The sequence below is a fragment of the Lactuca virosa genome, chromosome 6 (genome assembly GCF_052849685.1).
Source record: "Lactuca virosa cultivar CGN04683 chromosome 6, Lactuca_virosa_CGN04683_v6, whole genome shotgun sequence".
Lineage (NCBI taxonomy): Eukaryota > Viridiplantae > Streptophyta > Magnoliopsida > Asterales > Asteraceae > Lactuca > Lactuca virosa.
The window spans coordinates 255,893,127-255,905,779 of record NC_136431.1 but is presented as its reverse complement, the minus strand read 5'-3'; the positions used below and the strand labels follow the sequence as shown (position 1 = coordinate 255,905,779).

The window sequence follows — 12,653 nt, the reverse complement described above, 5'->3', positions numbered from 1 at the left end:
GATCTTCGAACCATACGATTGAAATCCATCTTCGCGATCAGATTCAGCATACTCTTCTTTTAAGATTCCTTCCCTTTTCTTAATCCTGCAAAACATCAAAATGCAACCTAGTCACATCATGTATTAAGAATCAACAATTAGGAACTTAACAGAGTTAGATAGTGGACTTACCTGAAGCAGAGTCAAACTTTTTGATTCTTCCTTCTCTCAGATCTTTCAGGTAGTTAGGGCAGCTTCGCAACCAATGCCCCTTCTCTTAACAATAAAACATATATACTCTTTGGGAATGGTACACGGGACTATCACCGACTTAGCCTTTCCCTTTACCTTTTGGTCAACCGGGTTGACCAAGGCCGATGCCTTTCCATTGAGAAGAGAAAGCGTTTCCGGACTACCAATGTTACCATTTTCTATGTCCATGGAAGTTTGAGAAGTAGATCTTCCACCCAAATTTACTTTTCCAGTGCGCCAAAACATTTCTGATTCAGCAGTAACAAGCAAATAAGTAAGATCAATAAGGGTCATGTCGTGGTCTGTCACATAGTAGTTCTTAATGAACTCACTATATGACTCAGTAAGTGATTGAAGAACCCAGTCAATAGCCAACTTCCTTGGGACAACGACACCCAACATTCTCAACCTGTCAATGTGTGACTTCATCTCTAAGACATGAGTGCACACAAGTCTTCCATCTTTTTGTTTTATTGCAAGTAGGGCTTGAGTGATCTTGAACTTTTCAAGTCTTCGAGCTTGTGGGTCAGGGAGAATAATTGGAGGAGGTGGAGGAAGAGAAGTATGATTTCCATGATCCAATCGCGGGACATCATCTTCATTAGGAAAGCTTGTTCCAAGAGATTTGGGAAGACCATAGTTTCTGAACTAGACATCTACAATGGGAGAAATTCAAGTTAGTTGATTTAAGTCCTTAATATAACACCCAATATGAAATATTAAGGCTAGGACCCAACACAATATTTTATAACTTGAAAGAGGGATTCCGTAATCCATGCTATAAAATATTTGAAGGTAGGCGAATGACGATTCACCAATTCCACCATGAAAAACGAAATAGGTATTAGGTTTTAATTGGATTGAAACTCCTAGATCTTTTGAGATTCATTGAAATTTTCAATGGCATGTTTAAATCTCGATTGTGCCCTCTCAAGTTTGTGACTGGGATGCCGAGGATCACAAACAAGGTGTGAATAACCATGCAAATTAACTTGGTACCCTTAATCTTTATCACCTAATCGACGTGTCGGTTACCTACACGCGCTCCACTGATCTATGATAAACATTAAGTCACCCTTTGCTACTCTTACTAGTCCAAATTAGTGTGCCGGTTACCCACACACGCTACAGCAACGACTTCGTAAGGTACAAAGTGTAATTTCATGGGTTAGCACCAAATTCACATTTTCCTAAAGTAACTAAGATTGGGAATTTATAAAAGGTTTAGTTACTTTATATTTATCATTATACTTATAATGAGAATTATAGTCCTTGTCCTACCCGTTCGGCTAACAACCTTCCACCAGTCAAGGAAGCGGTGGGTGAGAGTGGACACCCATTAAGCTGCCATTTTATAGGCAACAACCTTATACCCCCCTTATAGACCGGCTTCGTGAATGAGGCCTACTAACGGTAAGACTGACTTGCTCTTATACATATATATATATATATATATATATATATATATATATATATATATATATATGTATATATATATATATATATGTATATATATATATATATATATATTATTAACTTATAATACTATAAAGTATAAGGGTTGAATTTTAACTTTTAAAACTCTAAGGTTTGGAATTAAAGTGTGTATGAGACTTTACAAATTCCAAAACTTGAGGGCAAGTTTTGAACAATTCAAAAAACTTTTGGATTTTCATAACTTATGAGTTTAATTAAGGTTTTAAAAACATTAATGAAGAGACTCTTCAATTATGTAACCAATGACACTTTAAGGGATCTTTAACAGAAATGACTTTTGGTAATCCATAACTTGAGGACAAATTATGGACTACATTAAAAACATTTAGATCAAGAATTACATCATCAAAAAATTTGAAAATAATTCCTATGATATACTATAACTCATAAGTATGAACATTCATATCAACAATTTCTAGAATCATATAAACATATATAAAACTTTGAAAATTTGATAATAACAATTGAAAATGGATTAGCATAATCATTACCACATCAAAAACAGGTTTTATAAGTCCAAAACAGCTTAGGGTAATGATTCTAGTCCATTTCCATCACTAAAACTCGAAATCTGCACACAGGGCCTCCTACTCGCCGAGTGTATGAACCTACTCAACAAGTAGGATGATTTTAGTCTTGGACTCAGCAAGTCCCCCAGTGGACTCGGCGAGTCCATAGTCCAGAAGCCCATAAAAACGATTTTTACAGCATTGCATCAAGTATAATCGAAAACCAAGCCTAGGCTCTAATACCACTGATGGGTTTTGAGCATTCTAACACTACTATGGTGTACATGCAACCCTATAAACCTTGGATCTATGTTTTCTCTATTATACATGCAAATATTCAATATTCCAAGGTTTCATCCTAACTAGCATAATATGAAGTATATACAATACAAGAATCTAGTAGAATGACATACCTTTTGATGGACCTTGTACTCTTTAACCTTTAAGAGCTTAGCCCCAATAGTGTGGAAGATGGAATCACAAATCACCAAAAACACTTGGAAAACTTGAGAGAATAGAAAGCACTTCTAGAAATCGGCTCACCCTTTGTACTCACACACTACTGCCATTTCATGTGCCAAAGAGCTCTTTATATAGTATGGAGGATTAGGGTTACATTCATGTAAACCCTAATACCCATGACCTTTCATTTCCATAGGATCCATGGGTTAAAAACTCCATAGACTATCCATGCAAGCTTAGCCCAACCTAAATGAACTTTTCACATTCTATATATATATATATATATATATATATATATATATATATATATATAAGAGTCCATATTTAATTAGTTCCTTTTGATCACTAAATTAATTCTAAATTAATTTTTGATCAATACTAATTAAATAATATGATTTCATATTAATATATTATAACTTATAATATATTAATAAACCATAGACATACTATTCTCAAAAGACTATCCATACAAATTGTTCCGGTGAAGTGCAACCCAAATGGACCATGCTACTCTCGGGTCGAGTACATACCAATAATAGTATTGGGCTTAGACATCCAATCCAACAAATACTTACCCAAACCAATACAAAATTTCAAAGCAATATGAATTCTGAGAATAATCAAGAAGAAAGCAAAAGATAACATACCCTCAATAGCACCTGATGGAACCCTGGTCTCCCCTGACTGACACTACAATACTCGGCTCCTTACAGTTGGGGTTGCTGCCCCACCCTCACTACCATTAGAGATCCTTAAAGTAATCAGAGCAGGTGCACTCACTGTTCCACCCCTCAACATCGGACAGTCGGCCTTCTTGTGGCCCACTTGGTTGCAATGAAAACATAACATGCTTACTCCTTGAGGACAATCCCGATTGACATGGCCAACCCTTCCAAACTTGTAGCAGCCCATGCCCATAGAACTACAAACCCCATCATGCTGCTTCTCGCACGTGCTACATTGTCCCCGGCCTTGATGGCCCCTCAATCGTTGATCTGAAGTCTTGAGTCTCTTCGCAGGACCCTCAACTACATGCACATGCTCTGGTTCCCTCTTCCCCAGGTGCTCCAAATCAATCTCCCACTCCTGGGTTACCCTGACCATCCCATCATGTCATACCCCCGACCGAGGAGGCGGAACACGTCGGGCTGTGTGACTAAGTTCATGTATCACAAGTAAACTGAATATATAGCACAAGTATAACAATAAACAATATAGCATTCATGTTCTATTTTGATATTTGAATACAAGGTTTTTACAAATAATAATAATACATTAATTGCCTTAACAGATAGGCATGTAATACAATAAGTAAACAAGGCCACTTGTAATCCAATCCGTCTTGAATGTATGTTTAGTGATTTCCTAAGAATACATGTAGTTTTGAGGGTCAACACAAGGTTGGTGAGAGTTATAGGTTTTCTACAAACAACAATAATACTTTTAAGAAGTCTAAAAAGTATTTTCTTTGTATGTATAACAATAGTTAATACAGTGTTTGTAATGAGTCCTTAAAAGCCAAAATGTATTTTTGTATAAATAAATATGTACTTAAAACTGTGTTTGTAATGAGTCTTTAAAAGCCAAAATGTATTTTTTGTATTAGTAAATCTGTACTTAAAACTGTGTTTGTAATGAGTCTTTGAAAGCCAAAGTGTATCTTTTGTATAAGTAAACCCATACTTAAAATAGTTTTGAAAGCAACCAATCCCATGGTTGGAAGTGAGATATATATATATATATATATATATACATATATATATATATATATATATATATATATATATATATATATATATATATATATATATTCTAGTTAATGTTTATAGTGAGTCTTATAACCGAGCTATGTGACTGAGTGTACCCCCCCTACAACATTTTATTGGACGTTGTAGTGACAATTATAGACACCTATCGCCCGCTTCAATTGATCGATCGAGGTTGTAGCTAGCAACCGCAAGTGGGGATGTCAACCCCGTATAGATCTATACATATGTATCTCGCTCCGAAGATTAACGGTTAAAGTAGTGTGGGTATGCTAAGTGTTTAGACTCAGCTAATGAATAACGTCTCACTAAAAAACCCTTAACTAAAAAGTTAATGAATACTCTAAGCGCTAACTTAATTGTGATTAATTCACTCGGCATAATGAATATCGTTGTATGAGGTTTATAAAAGTCAAGTATGTTTGACATGTATGCAAAAGTGTGGTGTGCTCGCTTTTATGAAAATGAATGTTTCAAATTAATGAACATAGGTACATGTATAAACGTTGTGTACTTAAACATATAAATAAACATGCATAGTAATAGCTTGAATCCTTGAAATACTACAGAGTTTCATAACGTGCTTGTTATAATATGCAATGTCGCATAAAAATTATATAATTTCGTATCGTGTAGTATTTGTTGTGTGAAATGGTTATTTCACGATAAAATAACCATAATATGTATACGAAAAATTTATACTAGTTTATTTGTAACAATATGGTAAATTGTTAAATAATAATATTTCTATAAACTAAATTTATTGTATTTTCGAATAAAAAGGAAATTGATTTGTATAAACAAAATATTTAGGCACATGTATCCCCCCCCCCCCCCCCGAAATAATTAAAATAGTAAAAAGGGATCGTAAGCACTCAGCCTTGAAGCATGAGTTCCAATCGTTCGAATCCGGTTTCTTTGAGAAGCTTGACGTGAGACACCGTAAATCCACAATTCTTGAATTTGAAATACTTTTGGGTCAATTTCGTAACAAATTTAAACCATAGGGAATTTTTTCTAACTTTATTAAACTATAGGGGCTTTTTGGTAATTTAATTAACCAAAATAGAAATGTTTTGGTTAAAATAATTCAAAGGAGGGACTGAAATGGTTTAAATGAGATTAGTGTTTGAGTCTTGGACTGGTATTGTTAAGAAATCTCCATGGGAGGGGCTATTTTGTTTTAAATAAACCAACATTTGGGAAAAAGGCCTTATTTTAAAAGAATGTTGCAGCAGGGGGGTTTATTGGTTATTTTATCGAAGTTAAAAGGATCCTAGGGCTTTTATGTTTGCGTCTTTTGTTTGATCCGGATAATAGAAAGGAACGGCAGTAAACGAATGAAGGGGGTGACTGGGAAGATTCATCGCGATGATGAAGGATGGAAAGGGACAATCGCTTCTCCGGCGACCCCTTTTTGGTTTCATACTCGATGTCGGCAACCAAGAGGACCGAGATGAACAGCAGCAAGGTTGATGGGAGAAGAAAGGGGGAGGCAGCAAGAATTCAAGTCCGATGATTTCTCCCTGGTTCGTGCGTCCTGTAGCCGACAGAAGTCAAGCAAGGAGGTTGCACCTCCGGAGTTTGGTTGGACCGAAGAAAGGACGAGAAACGGAGCAGCGAAATCGTTTCTCTTCTACTCCAGTCGTGAGGTGCGAAGGGGAGGGGATCAGAAGAGGTGTTCGTGAAGAAGTAGATAGCAGCAACGTCTCAAGTGGGGGGGCTTCGGTGGTGATTCCGTAAGGCAAGGAGAGAGAGCACCTCCGGTCTTCATCCGTCCGAGACTTGATCTGACCAAGGCAAAATCGAAGGGATTTGACAGCTCGGTAATTCCTTGTTTCATCTTTTTTTTTTTTGTGACAGGAATCAATGTAGGATAAAGATGGATGTTTGGATTTGTTTTTTTACAGAAATTGATAGAGAGGAAAAGAAGAACAACGAAAATTCCTTTTTCTTTGTTTGTTTTGATAGAAACTGATGAAGGAATGGATATTTGGGTGTTGATGTTTTACAGTGAATCGATGGGTGTTTGTTTCTTGATCATCCATATCTCACAAAAAGATTTTATGATTGTATATATTGATTTTAGCATGGAGTGGCAATTTTGTTTGAGTGTTAATCTTTGTGTGAGTGTTCAGGAGGTAGAATGGCTGCTACGGAAGGACCAACAGGAGAAACAAAAGGCTTTGAGTGTGATTTTGGTCAAGGTCAAACTTGGAAGTAATCTATAATTTAGCTGTTATATTTTACTTGTTAATTGATTTGATTTTGATAGAGTTTATGTATCATACATCATATCATCATACATACATACTTATAAAGCTAGCATTTTTTCTTGAATCTCATGCATTTGAAACCCCCCTTTTTAACTTCCTCAAACCACATTCATTTGAAACCCTATTTTTTTAACTAATGCTACTCAAAAGTTTTCTTAATTATGATTTAACACTCAAAAGTTTTATAACTTATATTATGGTTAATTAGCATTTAGTGAAAAGTTTACTATAAAAAATGTCAATCTTTTGTGTCTTTTGTGTTATATAAAATCTTACATGTAAGAAGGATTTGAAGATATTGTGATTCAAAAGTTTTCATATAGTTGAAGCATTCACGATCCAAATATGATGATTTGAAGAAATAGGTATGTCGCATCGATGGTAATTGTAATATGATTTTTTCTTTCAACCAAAACAAATGAAACTTTTCTATTCTTTCTTTATATTCAGTTTCTCATTTAATCTTTATATGTGATTTGTGTGTATTACTCAATCTTGAATGAGACTCTCTAAATATCAATGTTTTGTTTGGAATATCTTTCTGATTCTTCTTTTTCAAGAAAAATATTTTGATTGCAGGTTAGTGAAGAATTGTCATCAAGTTTCAATGGTTGAATGGTGTTAAATGAAAAAAGAAGATTCATAAAATGTATATAGGTTTTTTTGTTTGAGCAAAGTTGACGAAGGGAGAATTTCGTATATGCCCTTCCTAAACACCTAAATATCGTATTTGCCCGGCCTAAACTACAAATATCGTATTTGCCCTTCCTAATGTTTTTTAATATCATATATACCCAAATCAATTATTTTGGTAATTTTTTTTATTTATAATTGTTTTTCACAATATTAAATCATTATAATTAAAATACAATTTGGATGGACAATATTACCCTTGCTACTTGGTAACAGATCACGTTTTCCCCAAATCAACACCTTATCGCGATTGAGCCAGATCGACCCTTCCCTCCCTGATACTTCCGATCTTTGCGATCATTCTCTGCTTACAATCACTCGCTGGTCCAATCGATTGCTTCCCCAGTTGTAGCACAAACACACACGTATATCATTGCGTCCAATATCTGCTTCAAATAAGTCGCTGCTTTCAATCAGTGTTTCCGCTGTTGTCGCCCAAACACACGCATCAGGTAAATAAAATGCTAATCCATTCCCTTTCCTCAATTTCGATTCTGTTGTTGTTGTTTGATTTGTTCATACGAGCAGTCTACCTTAGTTACTTTACAAAAATTCTGTCATCTTTGACTATCAAATTCCAAGGAACAGATTAATATTTCCCCTTTCTCCAGCTCGAAATCAGCCAATTGGGTGCATTTGTTTGGTACCTGAAAGATCTTGATAAATTGATTAATTGAACCATTTTGGATACACAGGCCTTTGAGGTCTTTTGTTTAGGTCAGTTTCTACTTTCTAACCTTAGAGGGTATGTAATAACTGAGCCAGGTTAGGTAATGGGTCAAGATTATCCGGGTAAAATACAATTACAAAAGCTAATATTAAAAAAATGAACCATTTTTATCAAAAAATACTTTTGGGTAACTTTCAAACTCATCTAAAATTTCTGTTTCAGGAGTTATATCAGGTGCTCTTCTATACATTCGTGACGAAATTGAAGCATCAGTTGGAGAAATGATTGGAGCTGCAGCTGCAAGAACAATAAATGATGAATATGGGCAAAAAGTTGTTACTCTTCTTGCAGATGTGATATTTGCTTTGGGATCTTTTGTAATGGCTGCTGCATGGAATCCATATGTGATTATATTTGGTAGGCTTTTGGTTCGATTGGGGATAGGTGTTGCATCTGTTACTGCTCCAATGTATATTGCGGAAGCTGCTCCATCAGAAATAAAGGGAGGTCTTGTGAGCACCAATCTGCTCATGATCACTAGTTGACAGTTTCTTACCTTGTCAATCTTGCTTTCATTGAGGTCGGATTTTTTGAACTATTATCTTTTTTTGTTATCTTCTTCATGATGCATTGCTTTTATTGATTTAGAATAAGATAATTTAAGACAAAAATAATCACCATTATCAAAGATGGAGCAAAAGTTTGCTTTTATTGCTTTCACTAAAGAACCTTATTGTTGCAGGTATCAAATTACCTTTTTGGAGACTATTTTTCGATGTCACCTGAATATGTGATTGACCACAGAAGAAAATATACCCTCAAATTCACTACACCAAACGGATTGATCCACTACTCGTCAAATGAAGAGATAGAAAAAGAAGGGCTACATTCAAGAATTAGCATTGTACTTTGAGAAATTCATGAGCTATATTTTGAACTTTCAAAAATTTGTAATACTTGATTACAACAACTATATTTTTTATCTCTATACTTTAATATTTAAAATTTTGGTCCTTAATGTATATATTTGACATTAATTATAGTTTGACCCTTGTTTTAAATTTTGCACATTTTGGTGCCTATATTTTTAATTTTACATTAGTTACAACTTGGTCCTTATACCTTTTAAATTTGCAGTTATTACAGTTTGGTCCCTAGATTTTAAATTTGCAGTTTTTACAGTTTGGTCCTTGGACTTCAAATTTACACATATTACAGTTTGGTCCCTGGACTTTAATTTTGTAGTTACTACAGTTTGGTCCCTGGACTTTAATTTTGCAGTTATTACAGTTTGGTCCCTGGACTTTAAATTTACACACATTGTAGTTTGGTCCATGGACTTTAATTTTGTAGTTACTACAGTTTGGTCCCTATAATTTAAAGTATAGTTATAGTCCCTGCACATAATTTGTTATTGTAGAAATGGTTGCTTAAAGTCACAATATATACCAATTTGACAATAAATGCAAATCCATGAAAGAAAAACTATATCAAAATATTTATTTATGTCACGTACTAACAAAAGAATCCATTAATTGAACCCTAATTAAGAACATTTGCAACTAAAGCTAACAAAATTGTTAAAAGGACCAACTAATTCTCAAGCTTTTCTCATATAGACCCCGAAACTCCTGAACCACCCTGCGATTTTGTATTGTTTCCACGTTTCCTAAAATGAATAAAAAAAATTATCTTCACTGTTAGTATTGTTGTTTTTTAATGAAAAAAAAAGAAATTTGAGTAACCTTTTAGATGTGGATGTTTCACTTTGATCGGAACTTTGAGATGCTGGATTTTTACATGTCTTTTCACGGTGTCCAGACTCTCCACATCGCGGACATTTGTGTCTTCTTTTAGACTCATCTGATGATTTAATTCTGTTTTTTCTTGGTCGTCCAGGTGGGCGTTTGATAATAGGTGGATATATTTTCTCCCCATCTTTTTGTGTCCATTGATCCTGTCCAGGCATCGGAGCAATTTGAAAAGCATATGCAGCTTTAAACTTCTCTATAGTGAAATAGGGATCAACATATTTGTCCCAGTTAGCATCCCTTATAAAAGCAATAAAAGTCGCTGCATGTACACATGGTCGGCCCCGAACTTGCCACACTCGACAACTACATTTTCTTTCATCCAAATTGACCTCCCAATGTGTTCCCTTGTACTTCACTTCAGCTTGATTCTCACAACTTCTAGTAACTTCATATTCACCCAAGTTCTACATGAAAAATTAAAAATAGATATATTTTAGATATATATGTATTATTGAAGTAAAAACTAAATTAAATATAATCATTCAACTGAATTATTTAACATGCTTACCTTAGCGATGTCATTGAGATGGTTTTTAGCAATAGGAACCAATACGCCATTCCATGTATTTACCAAATTCCTTTTCTTATTAAACTGTTTCATAATCTTTTCCCTAATTGCGTCAAGAAGATCAAACACAGGTTTATAGCGCAATTTACCAATCCAAGAATTAAATGTTTCTGAAATATTATTAGTGATGTAAGCACACTTGGAAGTAGTACCAAACTTGCTTCTACTCCATATTTTTTTGTGGTTGGTATTTAGATATGCAATGGCATCTTCATTTTTATCACTAATTTCCTTCAAAAATCTGTCATGCTTGGTAGAACGGTAGGTTTTGGCAGTAGCCCATAGTTTGGTGTTAAAGAAGTCGCCACGAAAGTGTTTCTTAAAGTTGCTATATAAGTGTCTTATACATTCTCTATGTTCCACATTAGGATAAACATTCATCACGGCTACTTCTAACCCTTTTTGCATGTCCGATGAGATAACAAGACCATTTGGTGTTCCAATTGCCTTTTTGAGTGAATCAAGAAACCATGTCCATGATTGTGTGTTTTCTGATTCAAGCACACAATATGCTATTGGAAAGATAGAATTGTTACCGTCAATACCAGTTGCTGCGGCTAGTACACCATTGAACTTTCCTTTTAAATGACAAGCATCAAGACCAATATACGGACGACAACCAGCAAGAAACCCTCTGGAACAAGCTGCTAAACAAATAAAAAACCTTTTGAAAAGTTTCTTTCCACCAACTATGTCAAAGTCAATTTCAACAACGCTTCCATCGTTCCTTTGTAATAGTTCTTTAAATTCATCCATCTTCATGAAAGAGTCTTCCCACTTACCATACATGTCAGTATAAGCTTGCTCTTTCCCTCTAAAAACTTTTAGGTATGGTACATCAACATTGTAAGCTTTCATAATCCAATTTCTAAGCTCATATGGAGAGACATCCCCATCAGATTTCAACTTATCAGTGACTACATTAGCAATCCATCCTTGTGTAGCACGCTTATTGCCACCCTTGTTGCTGCGAGTGCAAGTATGTACTTCTACCATTTTCTTAACCTAAAAAAAAGAATTAAATAAACATAAATATATTTTTAATATGAAGCATGTTAAATAAAACTTAAGATATACACTTACTTCAAAGGTAACTTCATCTTGTGTAATAGAAGCATGAATTCTCCACTTGCACTCTAGGTTTTCACACCTTGCTGTGAATCGTGTCGGGTCACTTTTCTGAATATAGTAGTTAAATTCATTTGTGACTGCAAAGTGGTTCAAAGCTCTCCTAAAGTCAACCACATTTTCAAATTTTGAGCTGACTTCCATGCTTGTACTATTCTTACTAAATGAGTAAACTTCATCATCATCATTCATTATACTGTCTTCAGTATCAGAACTGAGATGACTGTGATAGCTTTCTTCACTAGGACAAAGGTCTGCATCATACTCATCGTGTGGTTCATCTCTGTTGGCGCACAAATGGTTAGTATGGTTATTGGCGCCAAGGTTATTCTCTATTGTCACATAAATGGTTACTTGTTTCTCGCTTCCATACATGCCAAGCATAGCCATGAACTTTTCATCAGAATCAAGCTCAATAAGGGATTTTTCTGGTGCATACTTGTCAACATAAAGAATAGAAAATTTTGGGTTGTTCTTTGATGAATAACACTTTACCACTTCTTCATGTAGTTGACTTAACTTGTATAAAAATGTGTCTATGTGGATACATTTTTGAGAGCCAAAACAATATATTTGCCTACAACTATTCTTCGTCAGCCGAAAGTAACCCCCATATTTCAATTTTAACTTGAACTTGAATGTTGGTATACGCCTGAAATTGAAAAATAATTAGAGAAACAATCATACAATTTAGCAAATGTTTAATTAAATTAAAATTAAGATATTCGCATAAACATACTCGATTAATGGAGACTTAGCCCTGCTCTCCCATATTGGTATTGATGTGTCATGAAGGGTAATATCTTCTATTTGAGAATGATCTTCCGACATTGGTTTGTATCGCCTCTAAAATATAATTTTAAGTCGACGATAAGAAAAAAAAGATATAAAGGTATAACAACACGACTTCAAACATCAACATTGACACAACAACTACATCAAGTCTAGGAATTAACTTGCAACTCTTTTGTTCATATTCATGTGATACCACTTATGAGATAATAGTCAACTGTATTTCACATGGGTTCATTTTTTGTTT

The 12,653-nt window shown here is 34.6% G+C and overlaps 1 protein-coding gene and 1 long non-coding RNA gene across 4 annotated transcripts; one reads left to right on the top strand and one right to left on the bottom strand.

The window, feature by feature from the left end:
• The first annotated feature begins 5,760 nt into the window (after positions 1–5,760).
• Positions 5,761–9,165, top strand: LOC145119864 (uncharacterized). 3 transcript variants are annotated; one of them, XR_013714018.1, is made up of 5 exons: positions 5,763–6,291; positions 6,376–6,672; positions 7,321–7,886; positions 8,327–8,684; positions 8,847–9,165. It is a non-coding gene; the product is annotated as an uncharacterized LOC145119864 (long non-coding RNA). The 3 variants fall into 3 exon arrangements; XR_013714019.1 differs by having other exon boundaries at positions 5,761–6,291; positions 6,604–7,886; XR_013714017.1 differs by having other exon boundaries at positions 5,761–6,291; positions 6,376–7,886.
• Positions 9,166–9,715: 550 nt separating this feature from the next.
• Positions 9,716–12,445, bottom strand: LOC145122458 (uncharacterized). Its single transcript, XM_079058061.1, has 5 exons — positions 12,354–12,445; positions 11,570–12,266; positions 10,427–11,491; positions 9,850–10,322; positions 9,716–9,773 (listed from the first exon to the last, which is right to left on the bottom strand). The coding sequence occupies exons 1-5, from the start codon at positions 12,443–12,445 to the stop codon at positions 9,716–9,718; spliced, it is 2,385 nt and encodes a 794-aa protein (XP_078914187.1).
• Between the last annotated feature and the right edge of the window lie 208 nt (positions 12,446–12,653).